Genomic DNA, 23,241 nt, shown 5'->3' with positions numbered 1-23,241 from the left:
CCTATAAAATCCCTCCCACTTTCAGCTTGCCTCATTTTATTGCTATTATCCTTGGGTGATGGACCTCTTCCCATTACTGAGAGAAGCTTACTTCCTATTGGAGTTTTCTTTCTATTTTTTTTTCTCTGAATGATAATCCACCTGGATGATTTTATTTTATTTTTTTCTACAAGATTATCATTCAGAGACATTGGTTTATTCTTCAGCAGAGCTTTAAGGGATCGTTCCCAGAACTTGCCTAATGAAATATGCCTGACCAGCCTGTAATAATGTTTTCATGCCCTGGATCCTTCTGTAGATATTTGGCACTGTAGTGCAACACGTTCAGTTGGCTATAGACTTCTTTCCTGGTCCAGTGCCATAGTCTGCCTTCAGCAGATCCCCAACAGGCCAGATTTTAAGTATTACCTTGGAGGTGCAGACTAGAATAATGCAGTCACTGAGCAGCAAATGATCTCATCTGTGAGGTCTTTCAGTTATCTTGCAAACTTGGCCCATTGGTGGGTCCTGAGGACAGGCGTTGAGAATCACTGCTCTAAAGGTTGCCCCCACTCTGACTCCCTGCCACGTTCTAGCGATTCAGATGGCCACACCAGCTTCCTCCTTTCAACCCAGAAACAGTTCTCTGCCACAATGTCTGACTATTTTGACAAAATGTCCATGCTTTGTGGTTACAGTGTAGAATTTAAAGTAGTGCGTGCACTACTTTTGGCGCTGTGCAGTGCAATTATAGCTTATTCAAATGAATGGCCTGAAAACGTAATGTACTTAAATTTGCAATTGCTAGTGTGAACCAGCCCTCAAGGTTGATGGTCATAATGGTTTTCTGATTAGAACACATGATCTAACACTCGCATTCCTCCCAGCAAGCCATCACTCTGTCCTTCCTGCTTACTTTTGGTTTCCTATGTAACAAGCCTTTGTTCAGGTCAGCCCAGGAAAACGTACGTGACAGTAGAAGCTTCATTAGCCTTCAAATAAGGTATAAACTCAGTCTTTCTAAAACATAAGCACTTCACTCAGAAATTGGCTACCAAGTCTCCCATATTTGAAGTAAAAAATGTCTTAAATACTGTCTTAGCCATTCGCCCAAATGCAGGCTATACATGGGTCGAATTTCGAACAAATTTTCTTTCGAAAATTTGAAATTTTGTGCGTTTTTGTGATGTGATGGTGCCGCCATTTATTTTGAAATTTGACCAACTGAGCCTTTAATTTCACCTCATGTTACTACAGAAAAGAGATTTCATAGCCAAGAGCTTTTTTTTTTTTTTTTTTTTTTTTTTAAGTATTAGATTTTTTTTTTAACAGAGGCCCTGGTAGTTATAGAATCTTAATGGTGGGTGGTTTCAATCCTTTCTGACGCTAAAACTTGAAAGATTTTGTGGGACATATGCTTAAAAGCTGTACTAAACCCAAAAACAATGTAAAATATTGCTGCTTACCAATCCTTAAAGCATTTAACCCCCTCAAAAAAATGGGATCCTGCTCCTTTTAAAGCATGTTATACAGCACAGTGCTTGTACTGTCATTTTGGCCCCCTATATCACCTGAAATACTTGGCTGATCCTGCCAATCTGCCCTCCCCTCTGTAAACTGACCACAGTTCATCATGGCTACTGAGCCTGATACACTGTGGTCAGTTTGTGCTCTCCTGTCATCGTCCTCTGTGCTCCAGTGTCCCCCTCCTTTCCCTGTGTTAGTGCCCACCCACGCAACTTCTCATGCTTAAGGTTTATATAATCCTGCTGGTTCCCTAATACCCGCTGCTCCTGTCTCGTGTTTTTATTTTTTTAAAAAGGCCTCATTTACTGGGTTTCTGAGTGACTCCCCACGATTGTGATTAGCCGGCTCTCTCCCTCTACCCTCCGCCTTGGGTCCAGGCTGACGTCAGCTGGGGAATCTCGGCTCTCCCCACTGCACCTGTCAGCAGAGCAGAGGAGGCTGTGATTGCAAGGAGCCGCTCTGAACCCCCACAAACGAGGCAAAATAAAACACAGGAGCAGCTGTCATTGGGGAACCAGCAGGATTATGAAAAGTGGTATAAGTGGGTTAACAATCACTTTAACTCTTGTCTCGTAGCATTTGTTTTTTGTTTTTCAGGCCTTTTACTGTTTTCACCTGGTAATTCTGCCAGTAAACCTTCCTGTTTTTAGGAAGTGTCTCCACAGTGTATGGAGAAGCAACAGGAGACAACATTGTCAATTTGGGCAGAGGGTAGTATTTGTGGATTAGCATTTTCTATGAATTTAAAGAGGAACTACACTGCACCTGCGCATTACAAACCAAAAATGCTGTTTTAATTTTTTAACATGCAAAGCAAACTCGCCCTTCCATGTGTCCGTGCTTTATTTTGCTTAGAAATCACTTTGAAAAACACCTCCCTAGCATTTCTGGCCACAGTCATCTTAAGGGCAGCTGTTTAATGTAGAATTTACTTCCTGGAATCCATCTGCCCTTAAAGTTTAGCTGAGAACCCTCCTCCTCTCCTAAAGACTCCTAGGATGTATGGCATCATTTGCCTAGGTATAGAAAGCTGGAATTAACGAGTATTATATACTTTCCTATCTATGTATTGCTAGCAGTATAAATATTACAATTAATCAATGTGGATTGAGGGAAGTTCCGCTTTAACTAAGCTAAACCCTAGCTAACACTTAACTTTTGCATTACTGCTTAAAATCGTTCCCCCCCCCTTTTTGGAGCAAAGGCTTTACATGATAAAAGCAAATCATTGTTGGCACCCCTGTCAGTGTTGAATGGTTTGTCTCACCCCCTTGTGTGCTACTTTTGCTAGGCAGCTTTGGTCTGTTAAAGGAAATTGAAAAATAAGACTTGCTGGCCTGATCACTGTGTGATAAGGGGAGAAAAGCCTTAAAAAAAGAAATAAAAAATTAAAAAAAAGCCGCCACATCTAAGAATTGGTCAGCTGCAATAGAATACATTTTTGGGTCTAATACCACTTTAAATTGCTTGGTGGCTCATTCTAAATGGCGAATTGGATGGGCAATGAGTTGCATGATCCCTGACTGTTACAGCACAGATACTTTTCCATGATTGTGGAAAGCTCTTAATTTGATTTATTGCTTTTTCTTATTCCCCTTTTGAAGAGATTCTAAAATTCACAATGTTGGTGAACCTTAGAATAATTATGACCCTTGCATGCAAATTGGGTGAGTTATGATTGATGTCTTGGCTGCCATAGATTTTGATAGCCCCTGTTAAGAACCCTGCAGGCACCTACAACAAACCTCCGTCTGAGTCCTCCTAGTATATGACCTGCTTTAGTGATATTGGATTCTGTATAGAGGTGCTGACATTCACCACCTTTGATGCTGCTATACTAGCCATTTGTATTCTTTGCTCATTTTATAAAAGCTTGGGGAAATTTCTGAAATTGGGAACGGCTGAACCATCTTCCATGCTTTTCCATAAAGTGTATGTAAACCCTAACAAACATAATTTACTCCATATACCAGTCTGTTAATTTTGTTACATGCAAAATAAAATCCCGTGGAATCTACCAGAAATCATGTTATCTGATAACCAACAGAGCACATGAAGGTGTTGGTTAGCATCCCGTCTCTGTAGATCATGGGACCCCACATTTAGATATTACGGACAGGAGGACATAGGAGGTCCTGTTTCTGGGGAGATAACACTGCTCCTTTTAGATCCACTGCAGTGAGTTAGTATTGTGACCCTAGGACAGAAGTGTTTTTCTGGCAGGATCACCAGTGGGGAAAAAAAACGCATGCAGCCACAAAATATAAGAAATGATAACATACAAATTATATAGTGTTTGGTCTAGATGCATGTTAAATGTGGCATGGCCATGGTTGAAGGCATAGCCAGGGTCCTTCCATAGCCATGTGGTGTTTTTTTTTTCATTTGAATGTTGGGCCTCATTTCTAAGTGTGTCTGAAGGAGAATAGTTTAGTTTTGTTGCCATTGAGATACTACTTTTCACACATTAACAAGCGTATATATTGCAAATTTCCCCCTAGAATGCTCCTGGTTACTTTTAAAGAATAGATAAACGTCTTTTCTGTACCTAAATAAACTTCATTGTCCGTTTCTCGGTTTAGAAGAGCCCAGAACCTCAGCTTCATTTTATACGAGTCTATTTAGAACTCTTCCACTAACAAATGAAAATGATTATTTGTGGATGTGCTGGAGCATTGTTTATGGGAAGTTTAGGTAGATTGTGGCTTCACTTGAAGTTTTGACTAACCATGTGTAGCTGTATTTTTACCCTCAAAGTTCACATGTATTTTCTTTTCCCTGGAAGAACCACAGGTAAAATGTTACCTCTGACAAAGAGTATGTTGGCTCCAGATCTTTACTGTAGAAAGTAGTTTCATTCAAGGCAGATGATTGCACTTTCTTTCTTCTCCTCCTTCTCCCCCTTCCCCCCCCCCATTCCCTCCCTTCCTTCCCCCCCCCCCCCCCCATTCCCTCCCTTCCTTCCCCCCCCCCCATTCCCTCCCTTCCTTCCCCCCCCCCCCCCCCCATTCCCTCCCTTCCTTCCCCCCCCCCCCATTCCCTCCCTTCCTTTCCCCCCCCCCCCTCCCTTCCTTTCCCCCCCCATTCCCTCCCTTCCTTTCCCCCCCCATTCCCTCCCTTCCTTTCCCCCCCCATTCCCTCCCTTCCTTTCCCCCCCCATTCCCTCCCTTCCTTTCCCCCCCCATTCCCTCCCTTCCTTTCCCCCCCCATTCCCTCCCTTCCTTCCCCCCCCCCCCCCCCCCCCATTCCCTTCGTTCCCTCCCTTCCTTCCCCCCCCCCCCCCATTCCCTTCGTTCCCTCCCTTCCTTCCCCCCCCCCCATTCCCTTCGTTCCTCCCCCCCCCCCCCCATTCCCTCCCTTCCTTCCCCCCCCCCCCCCCATTCCCTCCCTTCCTTCCCCCCCCCCCCCCCATTCCCTTCCTTCCCCCCCCCCCCCCCATTCCCTTCTTTCTTCTCATCCATTTTGCAAATTTCTTTGTATTTTATTCACACAATTGAAAAGGAGAGGTTGGTAAATGAGAACTTTCTTGTCCATTCACAAAATGTAATGCATTAAGAGAATATAGGACATTTTGTGAATGGATGCTGGGAGCGTAAACTACACACTCCACACTATAGAAGAATTGCACTCTGTTTGCAGTGCCAGAAGAGTCTTATTAAAACCTAAGCACTTTAAAGAGGAACTAAAGTCTGCTCACATAATTTGTATTAAAAACATCTTTGCCATTCTGAAGCTTCCCTCCACCCACTTTGCATGTTTTATATATATATACTGGGATTCTGTACTTGCCAAATATCCTGCAGAAATCTCCCTCCACTGAGTCTGGCTGCAACCATTTTAACTGTGGGCAGCTGTGTGTTCACTTCCTGGATTTACAGAGGCACACCTCCAGCTCTGCAGCACTCTTTGGCCCTCCTATGACTCATCCCGGCTCCCTTCTTGGCAAACTCTCACAATTGGGAGAGCTGTGGATAATGTCATAAGCCTAGGCTTTTTACCAGACAAAGTGGGCTGCATAAGATATTTACTCGCAGAAAAAAAATGTTTTCCTATCCAAAGTTAAAACAAGGGCACAAGATTTAATAGATGGAAAGTTGAAAAAAATGTCTAGCGATCCACTTTAAGGAAAGCTACGTGTGATATCTAGCATGAATGAAACTTTCTACAGTAGCCAGCAGCTCTGGACCTAGCATTAGAGGTATATTTCACTCATGGTCTTTCTGGAAAAAAAATATCCTAGAGTATGGCTTCAGCTTCTACTCAATGCAGTGGAAATGGAAAAGGGGATGTTTGGTAAATATATGTGACTTGGACTAAGTCATGTCTTTCCATAGACGCATTAATAACTGAGGCCTAGTGTCTTTTCTTGGACGGTGGAAGCTATAATAAAATGTTGAAATACAAAGTAAAAAAAAGCTGTTTAAATTTACTTGCAGCTTGTATCTTAATTTTGCCCTATAAAATTTTCTAGTTCTAGACCGATTTTCTTCTGTCTTTATCCTTCCCTTTCTGTTCTACCACTTTTCATTATTCCTCTTCCCTTCCATCTGAGGTGACTGTCTTTGTTTCTTTTATTGCATGTTTGCTGATGTCTTTTATTTTCCTTCCATTGCCCTGTTACCCCTATTTGCTCCACTTTTCTTTTTTTTTTTGTCTTGCGTGATTGTACACATGCACCTGCTTGTCTTCCTCCATCCCACCAGCCCCTTCTCACCTTTGTCACTCCCATCTTACCCCTTGCTGGACCAGTAGGTCCCTCCATGTGGCGTCAGAGCTTGCGCAAAACCGGCATCATTCTGGTGCCCCAGAGAGGCCAAAAGGCTGCGGTGAGCATCATTTGTCTTGTTTGTAGTGGGTGTGCTTTTTCGTGCTTTTTGTGCTTGTGCTTTTTTTTTTTTTGGTTTTTTTTTTGTTTCCCATTTCCTTCCATTGTTTTGTGAAAATTGAAATTGGTCAAAAAATTTCCACACCAGTTTACACTGTGCAGAGACTGGTGTTTTTCTGCACCTTTATCCAGGCCAGTCACCTCAAGGACACAAAACCATTGTTTTATGTGTGCCCCATTCGCACCACAATTCTGATGCCCTGTGACACTGCAATTTACTATCAAACAGTGCAACAAGCTGCAGCACGAAGACTGGAATTGAGTGCAGCTTTCTACGCTCCCAATGAGATAAAAAATGTCAGCTGTGCAATGTACTGAATCGGCACGTTGTAGTGCCTGGCAAAATAGACACCAGCCAGCAATATAAAATGTAGCATTCTAGCATGGAGCTAGTGTGATTGAGCCATGACTTTGTTGGAGAAACCCCACTTTCATGGAGGAATGTCAAAGCATTTGTACCATGAGATTTGGTATGTCCACATTGTAGTATATTGATAGACCCACCAACCGTGTGAGGCTTTAAATATAATGCAGTTGGGAAATACTAACTTGCCATTAGCTTTCCTAATTGCTCGCTGTATTGCTTAAGTGAAGTTTGGGAATCTGTGTGGGTGTAGGTCTTGCCCTTGCTACCCATAAAATATTTTTATCAACTAAATGTGTGTGTTAACATAATGCAGTAACATAAGTTGGCAGGCTTTCTTGGAGTGGACTAGCAAAATGCAATCTGGCCAATCCAACCTATCAACCTAACCTAAGCCGATGGGTATAGCAAGTCATGCCTTGGACTAAGCCTCTTATTTTGCAACCCTGTCAAACACCTTACCTTCTGACCCCTCAGTGTGCTGGTGTTGCAGTGTAATCTTGGGTAAGGCTTTGTGCATGCTGTGCTCCTTTTGGATGTCTCTTCATCTTAAATGAGAAAAGCTGCTTAACCACTTCAGCCTGGAAGGGTTTGCCCCCTTCCTGACCAGGCCATTTTCTCTTATATTCAACAACTGACACAGCTCCTCTCTGTAACTTAATGGGTTTGTTAGCCTGCCACTAGGAGAACTAGGCAAAACTGTAACACAATACACAACTGTCAGTACCGCCCAGGGGCGGACCCTGTGCTAACAACCCTCCCTCCTGCCCCAGCAGACTGTTTTTATTTTGCCTAGTGAAGGAGAATGACCTAGCCATCCTGCGGGCCCTTTGGTCCATTTTTTGGATGCAGGATTTATACGGGGGGGGGGTGGCTGCATGTGCTGTGGGCGGTGTGTGTATGGGGTTCGCTGGGTCTCTCACCTGTAGGTGGTCTGTGCAGCTAGCGATGATCCTGGTCCCAAAAGGTGTCTGGAGGTATTTTTTGCTGGTTGTAGGCAGAGCTGTTCTGGGATTTTTCTTGTCACCGCATGGCGCTGTCCGGTGGCCATTTTGGCTGAGGGCAGAGCAGGTTCCCTTTGTGAGCCTCAGCGGCCATTTTCCTATTAGTTGCATTGGCGGCCATTTTTTAGAAGCCAGAGCGCTCTTTTCACCGCAGTTCTCTTGTGACAGCATGCCATGTGCTATCACTTGCTTTTCCTGTGTCCACTGTGTATACAGGACGCTGGCTGGCCATTCCCTGAACGCTGGTGCAAGTGCTGCAGATCATTTCACGGCTCTTTTCTACAGCTGCTGCCGACAGTTTCTTCACTCTGCAACTGGGTAACCTCCTGGGGTCTACAGGCACGGCTAGTAACCATGACAGAGCACCCCAGGGTGGTGAGTCTGGCGCTAGGAACCCCCCCCCCCCCCCCAGGCAGGGTCAGGAGGGTGGGACCTTCACTATCCTAAGTCCCCTTGCAGATGACAGGCAGGGTAGGGTCAGCATGGCTTCAGAAACTAGTGTTTCTTCCCCCGAAATCCAGGCTATTGCAACCGGGTCATCTGCGGATAGCGCTGTGCCCATGGACACCCTGACAGCAGTCCTTAACTTTTTTTTTCTTGTTGCAAAGCTAGAGGCGGTGCATGGAAGGAAAGGTGCGTGTAAAAGGGGCCCCCCCCCCCCCCCTCCTCTGGGGAGAGCTCTGAGGCAGACTCGGGCCCTGCTGCGGCTGGTGACCCCTGCTCTGCCCTATCAGACGAGGCTGACCAGGACCATTCGGACAGCGAGGATTCCCCATCTGGGAGCGACAAAGCACTTATTGGAACACTTATCACAGCTGTGCGTGATACCCTGAAGATCCAAGAGCCAGTGGATCCCTCTGCTGATGTATCTGCCCCTTTTGGGTCCCGCAAGCCAGCACGTTCACCTAAGGTGTTCTCGTATTTGACTTATTTTGACAAGTTCATCTAAAGGGAATGGGGTCGGCCGCAAAGGACCTTTTCGGCCCCCAAAAACATAGTGGTGCTTTACACCTTTGAGGACAGCCTTCTCAAGAAGTGGTTGGCTCCTCCGGTCGTGGACCCCCCCCCCCCCGTATCTAGGTGAAATAAAGTAACCACGATCCCGGTTGAGGGGGCTCATTCATTCAAGGATCCCACGGATAGGAAGGCCGAGGCGGTGGCTCGTTCCTTGTTTACGGTTGTGGGGGTCAGCCGTGCGACCTGTACTGGCATCTGCACTGGTGTTGCAGACACTGACTGAGTGGGCAAAACTTTTGCACAAAGAATTGGGAGAGCAACAGGCCTCCCCTGTCTGCGTGGAACTAGCAGACCAACTAGTGCAAGGCCTCAAATACGTTTGTGACGCGGCCCTGGATACTCTCCCCCTGTTATCCAGGGCTTAAATGTCAGCTGTGGTCTTGAGGCGCCTGATTTGGTTAAAATGCTGGTCTGCTTACAGGCATCCAAGAAAGCCCTGACGGATCTTCCCTTCCTTGGCGACTGGCTCTTTGGAGCTTCGTTGGATGACATTATTAAAAATGCCATGGGTGGTAAGAGTACACTACTTCCATAGGGCAGGAAGGCTAAGGAGCCACGCCGCAGGCAAGGGCCCTCTTTTTCCGCACACAAGCAGCTTTTTCGTGCGCCCGGTGCTTCGACAAAACGTTTCCAGCCTGACGGGATGTCCAGGGACGGTCAGAAGAGTCCCTGGAACCACAAGCCCAAATGGGTCTTCGACCTGTTTTCCACAGGCTACAAGAGAGTTTATCTCTTGGCCACCAAACAGATTCTTCCCCTCCAGCATACCCGCGTCCCCGGTTCACCGGGAGGCCCTGTTGGGGGCGGTGAGGGATTTGCTGAATCGGGGTGATTGTACCTATTCGGAATCGAAGCGCTTCCAGGGGTTCTGCTCAAATCTGTGGTTCCCAAGAAGGAAGGGGTATGCCCGATCTTGGACTTAGCCCTCAATCACTTTGTAAACGTGCAGAGGTTTCGAATGGAATCAGTTCGCTCAGTAGTCGCTGCACTCCATCAAGGGGACTCCCTGGTGTCCTTGGACATCCAGGATGCGTACCTTCACATACCCATATGCCTTCGGCATCAAAAATTTCTGCGTTTGGCAGTCTGGGACGGCCACTACCAATTTGTGGCTCTCTCCTTTGGCCTGGCATCAAGCCCCCGAGTCTTTACCAAAGTACTGACTCCAGTGTTGGTGTTGTTGCGACAACGCGGGATCGCAATCGTGGGTTACCTAGACTATCTCCTGAGAGCATCTTCTGCCTCAGAATTAGAGGAGGATGTGGCAATCACCATGCAGACCCTGCGAGAATTTGGGTGGCTTTTGAACCTAAAGAAGTCTGTGATTGTACCGACCCAGCGTCTAGAGTACCTAGGTTTACTATTGGACTCCAGGGAAGCGAGGGGTTTTTCTCCCTTCAGACAAATTGCAGACTGTCAGACCTGCGGTCAAGCTACCGATGAACCGCAAGTGGTCATCGCTCTCCTTTTGCATGCGAGTACTGGGGCTCATGGTAGCCTCCTTTTGAGGCAGTACCTTATGCCCAGTTCCACACCAGAGTCCTGCAGAAGGAGATCTTAACAAAATGGGACAAATCTCCCTTGTCCCTGGATCGACAGATCCAGGTGAGCCAGCCAGTCAGGGACTCCCTGATCTGGTGGTTGAGGTCCCCGGTGATTCAGTCCGGAAGATCGTTCCTTCCTCTGAAATGGACGGTGATCACTACGGACCCCAGTCTATCCGGCTGGGATGGAGTGATGAGGATGCAGTCGGCTCGGGGGTCTCTGGTCGACGGAAGAATCCAAGTTGCCAATCAGTCTGCTCGAATTGAGAGCGATCAGGCTGTGTCTCCACACATGGTCAATGTGTCTTCAGGGGTGTCCAACCAGGATACAGTCACACAACGCCACAGCTGTGGCGTACATAAATCACCAAGGGGGAACAAGAAGCTCAGCCGCTGCTCAGGAGGTCGCTCACATACTTCAGTGGGCAGAGAGATATGTTCCGGCCCTGTTGGCCATTTACATCCCGGGGGTGGAAAATTGGCAGGTGGACTATCTGAGTCGACAGATGCTGGATCCAGGAGAATGGGCATTGAGTCTGGAGATTTTCAGGTGGTTGCGCCTGAAATGGGGCACACCAGATGTGGATCTATTGGCCTCCTGGCAAAGACAAAGGGGGGTAATAGATATGGCGCTTATACCTATATGTGGGGACTAGTAGTGTGTTGGTGTATAAAAATGTATTGTATTGTATAGGTCAATTTTCACATGTGTGGCAATATATAATTCTTAAAGTGCTGACTAATTTTGGGCCAAAGTGTATATAATATATATTTTCCAGCGTGCTGGTTCAAAACCCAAAATTTTAAAATTAAATGAAAATTAAATAAAAATACAATAAACTCAAAGTGCACGCCAATGGCAACAGGTTACAATGTAGCAAACCATATAACTTATTAATCTAAATAGCAATATGCAGTTATTAATAACTGCATATTGCTATTTAGATTAATAAGTTATATGGTTTGCTACATTGTAACCTGTTGCCATTGGCGTGCACTTTGAGTTTATTGTATTTTTATTAAATTTTCATTTAATTTTAAAATTTTGGGTTTTGAACCAGCACGCTGGAAAATATATATTATATACACTTTGGCCCAAAATTAGTCAACACTTTAAGAATTATATATTGCCACACATGTGAAAATTGACCTATACAATACAATACATTTTTATACACCAACACACTACTAGTCCCCACATATAGGTATAAGCGCCATATCTATTACCCCCCTTTGTCTTTGCATCGTTCCACCCGTGGGTGGAAATCAATAGAGGCTGCTCTTACCTTTTAACTTTTCTTTTCTTTTCCTTTCTACATTCACTCTTAAGGATCCATAGCGCAACCCACCTCCCAGTTATACATACTATTGGCCTCCTGCCTCAATCGGAAGGTGCAGAGATTCGTGTCCAGGACAAGAGATCCGTGGGCAGACGCGCTGGTGGCTCCATGGGATCAATACGAGCTGATCTACGCCTTTCCTCTGCTAAAACTGTTGCCACGTCTGCTGCGCAGAGTGGAAGCCAAGGGGATCCCAGTAATCCTGGTGGCCCCAGATTGGCCTCAGCGGCCCTGGTACGCAGACCTGGTGCGTCTGGTGGCAGACGCTCCCTGGCGACTACCGCTGCGAGAGGACCTTCTATCTCAAGGTCCAATCTTTCACCCTGCTTTACCATCGCTGGCTTTAACGGCATGGCTATTGAGAGCCACGTGCTGAGGAACCGGGGTCTGTCGGACTCTGATTCCTACTATGTTGAGGGCACGGAAATCTTCTTCACGGAAAGATATACCATCGTACTTGGAAGGCATACATCTCCTTGTGTGAGGAGAAAGGATGGCATATGCGCTCCTTTTCTATATCCAGGATCCTGCTGTTTCTTCAGTAAGGAATAGACCAGAAGTTGACGTTGAGCACCATTAAGGGGCAAATTTCAGCCTTGGCTGTCTTTTTTTTTTTTTTTTTTTTTTTTTTCAGCGACCCCTGGCATCTTACTCATTAGTGATTACCTTCGTTCAGGGGTTACGACATGTAGTCCCTCCGGTGCGCCCACCGTTGCCCCCCATGGGATTTGAACCTGGTGTTGGCGCTTCAAAAGCCGCCGTTTGAAAACATCAGGGAGATTCCCCTGTTGACTCTTTCCCAGAAAGTGGTCTTTCTAGTGGCCATCACATCGGCCAGTAGGGTTTCAGAAAATGGCTGCCTTGTCATGCAAGTTGCCTTATCTGGTCATTCGCAGGGATAAGGCGGTGTTGCGTCCGCAACCGTCCTTTCTACCAAAGGTGGTCGTGGCTTTCCATATCGATGAGCACATTGTATTACCATCGTTGTGTCCTAAGCCGAAGCACCCCAAGGAGGTGGCCCTTCACGCTCTCAATGTGGTTAGGGCTCTGAAGGTGTACTTGTCTGCCACGGCTCCCTTTCTGAAGTCACTCACTGTTTGTTTCGGTGGCTGGTCCAAAGAAGGGTATGGCGGTCTTGTCGGCCACCATTTCCAGGTGGATCAGACAGATTGTAGTCCAAGCCTATGCCTTGAAGGGGTAGGTGCCCCCCTTTCCAGTCACAGCTCACTCTACAAGAGCAATCGGAACGTCTTGGGCCTTCCGACACCAAGCGTCTGTCGCCCAGGTGTGTAAGACGGCGACCTGGTCGTCTGCCCATACATTTACCAAGTTCTACAAGGTAGACGTCAGTCCATCGGCTCATGCCTGTTTTGGCCGCAAAGTTTTGCAGGCGGCCGTGTAGTTGCAATTAAATATGCAATCTTAACTTTTTTTCCTGTTTTTTCAATAAAAACGCAGTACTGTTTTGTTAATGCACTGTTGCATTACTTCCGCAATGTTGCGGTCTTGGGGATCACTTGTTGAGGATACCCGGTTATATGGTGGTTTTATTTTTTATTTTTTGTGGGTTAAGTTTCACTAGTTCCCACTTGCTATGGTGGATGAAGTTTTTATGCTGTTTTCCCACCCCTCGTTTGGGACTGCTTGGGGACGTCCCATTTAGTTAGAGAGGAGCTGTGTCGGTCGGTGAATATATAGATTTTTGTACTCGCCGTAAAATTCTTTTTCTCTGTAATTCACTGACCGACACAGCACCCACCCATCCTTTCTCTACGTTATACTGCTTGTTGACTTACTGAGTCTGCTGGGGCAACAGGGAGGGTTCTTGGCACAGGGTCCGCCCCTGGGGCGGTACTGATAGTTCGATGTATTGTTACTAGTAATCCTAGTGGCAGGCTAACAAACCCATTTAGTTAGAGAGGAGCTGTGTCGGTCGGTGAATTACAGAGAAAGGGATTTTATGGTGAGTACAAAAATCCTATCTTTTGCAATGCGGCCTTGCATCACTTTAACTGACAATTGTGCGGTCTTGCAGTATGGTACCCAAACAAAATTGAAGTTTTTTTTTTCCTACAAATAGATTTCTTTTGGTGATATTTGATCACCTCTGTAGTTTTTATTTTTTGTGTTCTAAACAAAAAAAGCGACCAATTTTAAAAAAAAAAACTAGTTTTTGCTTCAATATCGCCCATTTTTTTATTTTATTTTTTACAAATTTCTTCATCACTTTAGGCTGATTTATATATTTGTACATATTTTTGGTATATAAAAAAATTGGTTAGCGCAAAAGTTATAGCATCTACAAAGTAGGGGATAGATTTATGGAATTTGTATTTTTGTTTACTAGTAATGGTGACAATCGGCCTTATATTTTTTTTTTTGGAACCATTGACATTTAGTGATCAGACCTAAAAATAGCCACTGATTACTGTATAAATGTCACTGGCAGGGAAAGGGGTTAACACCAGGGGGGCGATCAAGGGATTAAATGTGTTCCCTCTGTGTGGATGGGAGTGACTAGAGGAGACGACATATCGTTGTTCCTAATTAATAGGAACACATGATCTGTCTCCTCCTGACTGAATCGGGATTGGTGTGTACACACAGATCCATGTTCTGTCGATCGTGCCCATGATCGCAGGTGGCCAGCGGTAACCATGACCGCCGGCCACGCACATAGGAGCCGTGCTTGTTTTTGCATTTTTTTTTTTTTTCTGCCCGAACGCCCGCCTCGGATTGCTTAAGTGATGGGGTTTCTCCTGCGCTAAACACTCCTGCCTGTAAAGCCTATGCGTGCATGGACACATAGGTTGACACCTAACAATCCTTGTTGCGTTTGCAAATGCAAGGGGGAAAGCCAGTGGTGAGCAAGGACTGGAACACACTTATTAGCACAGGCCAACCAGCTGCCTCTTGCTCACAAGGCTGGGCAGTAAAACGCCCCAATATCCTTAATCCCTTTCCTCCTAGGCTCAAACAAATATTAATGCCTAAGCACAATTTTGCATCTGACAGTACATATCGTCACAACTACTTGGTGTATCCAGGTGGATTAAAACTTACATTTTTTTTTTCAGGACAAATTGTGTTTTCTTTTGGTGGTAAATGGTAACTCAGTGAGAGCTCAGTGAGTCTTTTTTGATATTTGATGCTGGGTCTAATCCATCCATGTTCATTGATTGCAGTTGAACCCTCTTGTCATTTATTTTATTTATTTTTTAGTTATTTATTTTTTTATGGGTACATATAGACCTTGTTAAGAGGTCTATAAGTAGTAGTGCTATCTATGAGGAAGAAGTTTATGTACCTGCAATGTCCTCTTGGTGGTAGAGGCACTGACCCAGTGGGGAAAAAAGCTTTTAAGCTTTATTGAACCTGTATTTAAGTGGCCCTGGCGGCAAGGTGAGGTGATTGCATGTATTTTGTGGTGAAGGTTTTCACTGTCCTTGTGAAAGGAGCACTTTGAAGAGCACGTGTGTTTTGACTAATTGCAGTTGATATTTAAAGGAGCACTATCCTTTGTTACACATGAGTGCTTTTCATAGGTGTGTGTGTGTGTGTGTGTGTGTGTGTGTGTGTGTGTGTGTGTTTAAGTTCGCAGTGAGCACTATGATGATTCTCCCTCTTCTGAGCTCCTCTAGATATGGGATATGTTGCATCTAATCCATCCATGTCATGAATTGCCATTGAGGAAGAATGGTGAAACCCTCTTATTTTATCTGTGTGTGTGTGTGTGTGTGTGTGTGTGTGTGTGTGTATAGACCTTGTTTATAAAGAGGTTTATAAGCAGAGGTGAGCAATATAGGCACATAGATGTATGTGGTGAAGATTTCACTTGTGCATTTACTACTGAAGTTGGGACTGTCTATATAAAGACATTCATTAATGTAACATTTTTGTGTATTTTGTATATTGAAGGTGTTTAGTTGAAGTTCTGTTTTAATTAGCGCTGCACAATTTTTTTTTTTTCTTTTACTTATTATTGTGTGACACTTGTTGTGCTGTCTAGCTTTTTTGGTTTCGCTTTTGGTGCTGTTAGGATAGGCATAATTGCGCATGGCATTTTTGTTTACATGCTATCGTTCGAACACAGAAACTCAAGTAATCTAACACCATGGTTCTCGCCCTCAGTCTTCAAGTACCCCCAACAGGCCATGTTTTCGGAACTTCCCTTAGATAGAATAGCTCTTATCAATACCATGCCATTGATATGGATTTAAAGCAGCTGTTCAAAGTACAGAAAAACCTAAAAACATGGCCTGGTGGGTGGTTACTTGAGAACTGAGGTTGAGAACCACTATGCTAACCTATTCTGTCTATCATTTGTGCAGGCGTGTAAACTAAACTCTGCAAAAGCACTGGGCAGGCCAGACAATGCAATAAGACTTTTGCGCAGAGCAGATAACCACTTTTTTTTTCTGCAACTTTAAGAATGAAATGTATATCTATAATATATATATTACTCACAGTGGGGAAAATAATAATTTGAGCCCTTGCAGATTTTGTAAGTTTGCCCACTTACAAAGAAATAGGTGTATTTTAAATGATTAACTAAAAATGCAGAAAAACACCATACAAATGTTTAAATTGAGTTGCAGTTCAGTAAGCAAAATAAGTATTTGATCCCCTACCAAACAATAATTCTGCCCCCCCCCCCCCCCCCCCCCCCCACGGACTGGCTACAGTATGTGTTCATATGGTACACAGATTAGATTTTGCAATTTAAGCAGGTACTCCAAACGAAAGCTTATGTGCATGAGAGTCCTGTCCAAAGAATCTTTCTTGCATTCAAAACTCGCTATCATTTGCAAGACCAAAGAGCTGCGAAAGGATGTTGGGGACAAGAGTGTATACCTGCACAAGGCTGGAATGGGCTGCAAGACAATCATACAAGATTTCACCTCATGGGGTAAGGTTGATCATGAGAAAAGTGAGGGAACAGCCCTGAACTACACAGGAGGCGCTTGTGAGTGATCTCAAAGCAGTTGGGATCAGTCACTAAACAATTAGTAACACAATACGCTCCCATGGACTGAAATCCTTCAAGAAGGCACATGTACAGGCCTGTCTGAAGTTTGCCAATGAACATCTAAATGATTCATAGAAGGATTGGGAGAAAGTGCTGTGGTCAGATGACGCCAAAATTGAGCTCTCTGGAATAACTTGATCCGCCATGTTTGGAGGAAGAAAAATGCTTACTATGACCGGAAGGACACCATCCCTATAGTCATGCACAGAGGTGGAAACATTGTGCTTTGGGGCAGTTTCTCTAATGGTTCAGGCTGACTTTGCGGCATCGAGAGGCCAATGGATGGCCATGTATTGAAAAAATCTTAGATGAGAGCCTTCTTCCTGCAGCCAGAACACTGAAGATGGGTCTTCCAGCATGGCAATGACCCATAACGTACCGCCAAGGCAACAAACAGCTGAAGAAGCACATTAAGGTTGAGTGCCCTAGCCAGTCTCCAGATCTTAATCCTATAGAAAATTTATGGAGGGAGATGAAACTTCGAGTTGCCAAGCGACAGCCAAGAAACCTTAAGGCCCCTTTCACACATGCGGACAGTGTCCGTATTTCATCCATCCGTTTGCGGATGAAATACGGACATGCATGCATCCCTATGGGATAGCGCGTGTCTGCGGATGAACATCCGCAGACACCCAATATCGTCCGCCTCCGCTATTGTCCGATTCTGCAGATGGAGGAAAATCCTATTTTTCTTTCCGTCTGCAGAGCGGATCTGATGAACACGGACAGATGGTCCGTTTACATCCGATCCCTCATAGAGGAGAGCGGAGAGCTGACAGGGCGGTCCCTGCACAGTGTGCGGAGACCGCCCTGTCCGCCGCCGGCTCAGCGGGGACAACAGAGCGATCCCCGCTGAGCGAGCGGATCATCACGGGGCGGATCATTACTGATCCGTTCCGTGTGAAAGGGGTCTAAGGCTTTCGAGAAGATCTGTAAAGAGTGGACCAAAATCCCTCCTGAGATGTGTGCAAACCTGGTAACCAACTACATGAAACGTCTTACCACAAGGGTTTCTCCACCAAGTACTATGTCATGTTTTGCTTGGGGATCTAAAACTGTTTTTACTCACTGAACTGCAACTCAATTTAAAACCTTTGTATTGAGTTTTTTCTGGATTTTTGGTTAATAGTCTGTCATTTAAAATACACCTATGATAAATTATAGACCCTTTGTTTCTTTGGCTGCTTTCACACTGATAGCGCTGGTCATTATGGGTAAAGTGCCGTTCGTTTAGTGGCACTTTACCGCTGTTTAAGCTGGGCTTTTGCGCCAATTTTCAGGTGCTAGTGAGCTGCTTTTAACCCCAAAGAATGGGTTAAAAACTGATGTGGCGCCTCAGAAGCATTTTTCAGGCATTCATTGCAATAGAACAGCCTTTTGGAGCACTGTATACAGTGCTCCCAAACCGCCCCAAAGATGCCACTTGCAGGATTTTTGCTAATGTCCTGGTAAGTTCACTGCCCGGGTGTGAAAGCACCCATGGGAGACAGTTTTCAGGAGCCATTTCTAGTGTCTCTCTCTGTCTCTCTCTCCGCCCGCCTCTCTCTCTCCGCCCGCCTCTCTCTCTCCGCCCGCCTCTCTCTCTCCGCCCGCCTCTCTCTCTCCGCCCGCCTCTCTCTCTCCGCCCGCCTCTCTCTCTCCGCCCGCCTCTCTCTCTCCGCCCGCCTCTCTCTCTCCGCCCTCTCTCTCTCCGCCCCCTCTCTCTCCCCTCTCTCTCTCCGCCCCCTCTCTCTCCGCCCGCCCCCCCTCTCTCTTTCCCCGCCCCCCCTCTCTTTCTTTCTTTCTTTCTTTCTTTCTTTCTTTCTTTCTTTCTTTCTTTCTTTCTTTCTTTCTTTCTTTCTTTCTTTCTTTCTTTCTTTCTTTCTTTTCTTTCTTTCTTTCTTTCTTTCTTTCTTTCTTTCTTTCTTTCTTTCTTTCTTTTCCTCCACTGTGATGAATGCTGGAAGTGCCGTGTTACCCCACTTCTGGTTTTGGTTGTTTACAGCAAGAATTAAAGTGTGTACCATGCCCTCATTGTAAATCCACCATTGATCACAATGCCCAATAACTCACAAAGAAGGTGGGAGGACCTAGCTGGCCCAAACGACCCAGCGTACACAACTGATCCAGAAGGCTCCTGAGTGGTCATCGGCTTCATAAGGGGAAGGTTAAGGATAGCAGTATAATTGCCCAAATATGGGACATGGCCAAATTTAGGCAGCAATGTAATCCCACCAGTCGGCACCCATTTGCTTGTCCACGAATTACCAGCCACGTAAGTGACTGGGCTGGGTGATGTCTGTGGTTAAGTACATGGTGTCTGCAAGCACCCACTGCTTCCTTCACAACCATTGACCACTGAAATCTGGCACATTCGTCCATGCCAGATGCTATATAAAGAGAAGCAGCATGAGTAGAAAGCTAGTTGTGCCCCTGTGCTCATGTTAGATTGGGAATACAGATGGGAGGACAGCTAATCTGTATCGGTTTTTCTCTTTCACTGTGCAGTCACAGGATAGGGGAGGACAGTACCTATACCCCTTTTTTTTTCATTGGGCTGAGCAAAACTTCTGTATGGTTGGACATGAGTACAAACCTTTCGCCGGCATCTGTGTTTTTAGCATCAAGTTCAGCTTGGTGACTGGGGGCCTTTGTGTCTTAATACATACCTCCAGAATATAATTTAAAACTAGAGACTGATTCCTTTGTTGTACGTGAGTTAGAATGCAGGCTAAATGGTACCAGCTTTTGGGTGCCACAGAGATAAGCAGCACAAAAGTGTATATGAAAGTGGGATTCCAACTTTACAATGGGAACACTTATTAAACTAACTCCAACTAAAAAATAGGTAGTTTACTACATGTCTTATAAATGTTATGCTATTTTCCTAGTCTTTCGACCTACCAAAATGAGCAATCGTTTCTACAAAATAACATGATTGTTTTATAAAATACACACAGTCCACATAAAATGATTGATGGCATGCATTTTGTAAATGTCTCATTCCCCCCCCCCCCCCCCCCCCTTCACATCATTTGGTATTATGTTCACTCATTGTCTCGCTGAAATACGTGACTGCATTGATCCATTATTATTTTTCGACTCTGCTTTATCGTCTGATGGCATACCAGCTGTGCTTGTTTTCTTAGCTGTTTAGCAGTCATATATTTTTTTATTTTTTTTTACAACTTGGAAAATCCCCCAAATTCCGTTTTCATGTCTATAGTTCACTGGGGCATCAAGCAGCTTCACAGAAAAATGCCAGCTTTCCCTTTCCAACTTGAGGGCAGGCTTACGCAAAACTGGCAGCTTCGGGGCTCTGCAAGATGCCAAAGTAGAGGACAGTAGCGTCAAAGAACCTGGGATCAAACGCTCTGCTTCCAGCCCCCGCCTGGACACCCAAGAAAGGGTGAGCAGTTCTTTCATTTAACCCTGTTGTTGAGCCAAAGAACTAAGGGATTGGTGTTTGGTATTGGTGTTTTTTTTTTCTTTTAATGGATGACACACTGTTCATAGCTGGCATGTCACGATTCAAATATCTATATATGGCATGACTTTGTGCAGTATAATACATCTCATTTTGCTACTTTTATAACCATGTCTGTCAGTGTCAATTGCAGTTTTAGCCTTTTGGTTGGGTTTAAATACCTTTTTTTTTTTTTTTTTTTTTTTATCTGAAGTTTTGATTTTACACTTCTGAAAGTGTTGCTCTGGTTAATTGCAAATTTTGAGCACTATCACATTTAGGGCAGTAAATGTATGAAAACTCCTAGGGCAATGGCCTCCAGACTGTGAGCCATGGTGGCTGGATGTGGACATTTTGCTTGCCTTTATCAGGCCCTTGGAACACTATTCCAAATGACACAAGGCACTATTCCTTCTCCACCAACAATGGGGCATAACTCATGTCACTAATAGCAACAGTAGGGCACTATTCCACCCAATGATGAGGCACTATTTCTTCCCCTAATACCTGCAATAGAGCCCTATTCCCACTGATATCAATGATGGGGCACTATTCCTTCCCCTGATGCCAACAATAGCGCACTATGCCTCCTATGAATACCAATGATGGGGCATTCTTGACTAGGGCATTTTCTACTTTGTCTGGCCCCTCAAAGTCTGAAGGACAGTAAACTGACCCTTTGTTTAGAAAGTTTTTGGAGATCTCTGATCTAGGGCCAACAATGGTCTGTACGTGGCAGGCTCAGATACTATAACAAGGTCTTTAGATTTAAGGTTAGGTTTATTCTTTCATTTACTTTAATAGTGTATGAACTTATTTGGATTAAAGGAAAAAAGAGTGGGTTGCGCTAAAAATAAGAATATAAAAACTAAGCAGAATTACACCAAAGTGAATAGTTAAAAAAATTGATGAATAATTAATCGATCCTGTGTAAAAGAAATTAAATCACATAAAGATAAACTATACTGTGTCAATGAAGATAACAAGCATAAATCCTTAAACACCATAAATAGTAATTAATCTGATACAATGTGAATAATAAAGAAGAGAAAAAAATGTCTCTCTCAGAAAATTCAATTAACTTAGTATACTGGTGAAACACAATAGTAAATAGTGAAAAATGATTTGAAAAATGTCCATAAAGTCTTTAGAAGAAAAGTCTGTTTACAGCAACTCCACAGTGATATAGTAACAGTAAACCATCCAAAATTGGTGTGAACAGAGCACGACCTCCACCAAAGATATTACTGCCGCTTACCAAAGGTGTATGGTTCCTTGTTAAGAGAACCATGTAGCGCAAGTGACTGATTCCCCCAGTCCAGGGTATTCCCAAGTGGATACAAGAGGATACAGGAACCTGTTACTTCTCCCAGCCTTCAGACAAACTCCCTCTCATCTGTTTTCATAAAGAAAATTAAAACTCGCAATAGTATAAAACCCAATTGATTTAATGAAGTAAAAACAGATTGCGCACTTACAAGAAAGTAGTTTAAACAAGTCGCGTAACAAATTCGAGCCGGCCGGTCTCGATAAGTAGCACCCAATACTTCCGGAACAAACACGTGAGCTGGTGGCGTCAGGACGTCGCTCCTCCTCCCTACACGTTTCGTCACTACTCCAATATTGCGAGTTTTATTTTCTTTATGAAAACCGATGAGAGGGAGTTTGTCTGAAGGCTGGGAGAAGTAACAGGTTCCTGTATCCTCTTGTATCCACTTGGGAATACCCTGGACTGGGGGAATCAGTCACTTGCGCTACATGGTTCTCTTAACAAGGAACCATACACCTTTGGTAAGCGGCAGTAATATCTGTGGTGGAGGTCGTGCACTGTTCACACCAATTTTGGATGGTTTACTGTTACTATATCACTGTGGAGTTGCTGTAAACAGACTTTTCTTCTAAAGACTTTATGGACATTTTTCAAATCATTTTTCACTATTTACTATTGTGTTTCAGCAGTATACTAAGTTAATTGAATTTTCTGAGAGAGAAATTTTTTTCTCCTTTATTATTATTCACATTGTATCAGATTAATTACCATTTATGGTGTTTGTATTAGGAATAAGGATTTATGCTTGTTATCTTCATTGACACAGTATAGTTTATCTTTATGTGATTTAATTTCTTTTACACAGGATCGATTAATTATTCATCAATTTTTTTAACTATTCACTTTGGTGTAATTCTGCTTAGTTTTTTATATTCTTATTTTTAGCGCAACCCACTTTTTTTCCTTTATGCCAAATGTAGTATAACATTTGGGTTTGCTGCTTAATATTTTATATTTTATTCTTTACTTGATAAGCGCGGTTTTTCCTCTTTTTCTATGTTTTGTGAACTTATTTGGATGGCAACATTCCAGTCCAAAGTCATTGCAATCTGGACCCCAGTGATCATGGGATCATTCTTTGCTACTCGGAACTCCCCAGACAGCCCTGTTCTCAGAAGTTCTCTGAAACCATAACAAAAATGTGTTGACTTGTGTCTTGCGATTGAAACTGCTTTAAATATACCTAAAGGCAAAACTTTCTTTAGTTTTGGATAGCGTCGACCTGGCTTAGAAGACCGTCAGGTTATTGAAGTCTGTCTGCCTTAGGGTTAAGACCTCTCGGTTTGTCCTGTATACTGTTGTTGGGATTTTCTTTCAAATTTTGGGTTGTCACCAGCGGCTATATATATCTATTTATATATCTCTATCTATCTCCTCTTCCAATGTGAACACTAGTTCTTTGGAGGTTTTTTTTTCCCTTTCCCTTCCTGTCCCATAGCCAAAAAAACAGGAAGTGAAATCTTCCCAATAAAATAGAGATGGCAAAACCCCCTCTGTGCTCAATCCTAAATGGGTAGAAAAAGGTGTGTTGCCTTTTTATTTCCTTGTTAACTAAGTGACTTTAAAATACAGATTTCTCGATTTTGGTATTTTAACCAGTAAATTAAAAACCATAACTTTTTTTTTTTTTTCCAATATACCGTATATACTCGAGTATAAGCCGAGATTTTCAGCCTCTTTTTTGAGGCTGAAAGTGCCCCCCTCGGCTTATACTCGAGTCATCGCTGTCTGCCCGCTCGATCAGCGTGTCGAGCAGACAGACAGCGGCCATTCTATT

General features: G+C 44.1%; 1 protein-coding gene across 2 annotated transcripts in view; it reads left to right on the top strand.

Annotated features, from left to right (window-relative positions):
- PPP1R12C (protein phosphatase 1 regulatory subunit 12C) overlaps positions 1 to 23,241 on the top strand; it is a 192,161-nt gene that overhangs the window by 100,296 nt on the left and 68,624 nt on the right. Inside the window, exon 10 of one of the 2 annotated variants that reach the window (XM_077457527.1) lies at positions 19,895 to 20,077. The exons of the other annotated variant lie outside the window; for it this stretch is intronic. Within the exon in view, the coding sequence (XP_077313653.1) occupies positions 19,895 to 20,077 (183 nt within the window). The remainder of the gene's footprint in view (positions 1 to 19,894; positions 20,078 to 23,241) is intronic. 2 annotated transcript variants of the gene reach the window in all.

This window comes from Lithobates pipiens, unplaced genomic scaffold (assembly GCF_037356315.1).
Source record: "Lithobates pipiens isolate NorthernLeopardFrog02 unplaced genomic scaffold, aLitPip1_a1.2 Scaffold_27, whole genome shotgun sequence".
Lineage (NCBI taxonomy): Eukaryota > Metazoa > Chordata > Amphibia > Anura > Ranidae > Lithobates > Lithobates pipiens.
Note: the sequence above shows the minus strand (reverse complement) of the source record. Positions and strands in the feature narration are given on the sequence as shown.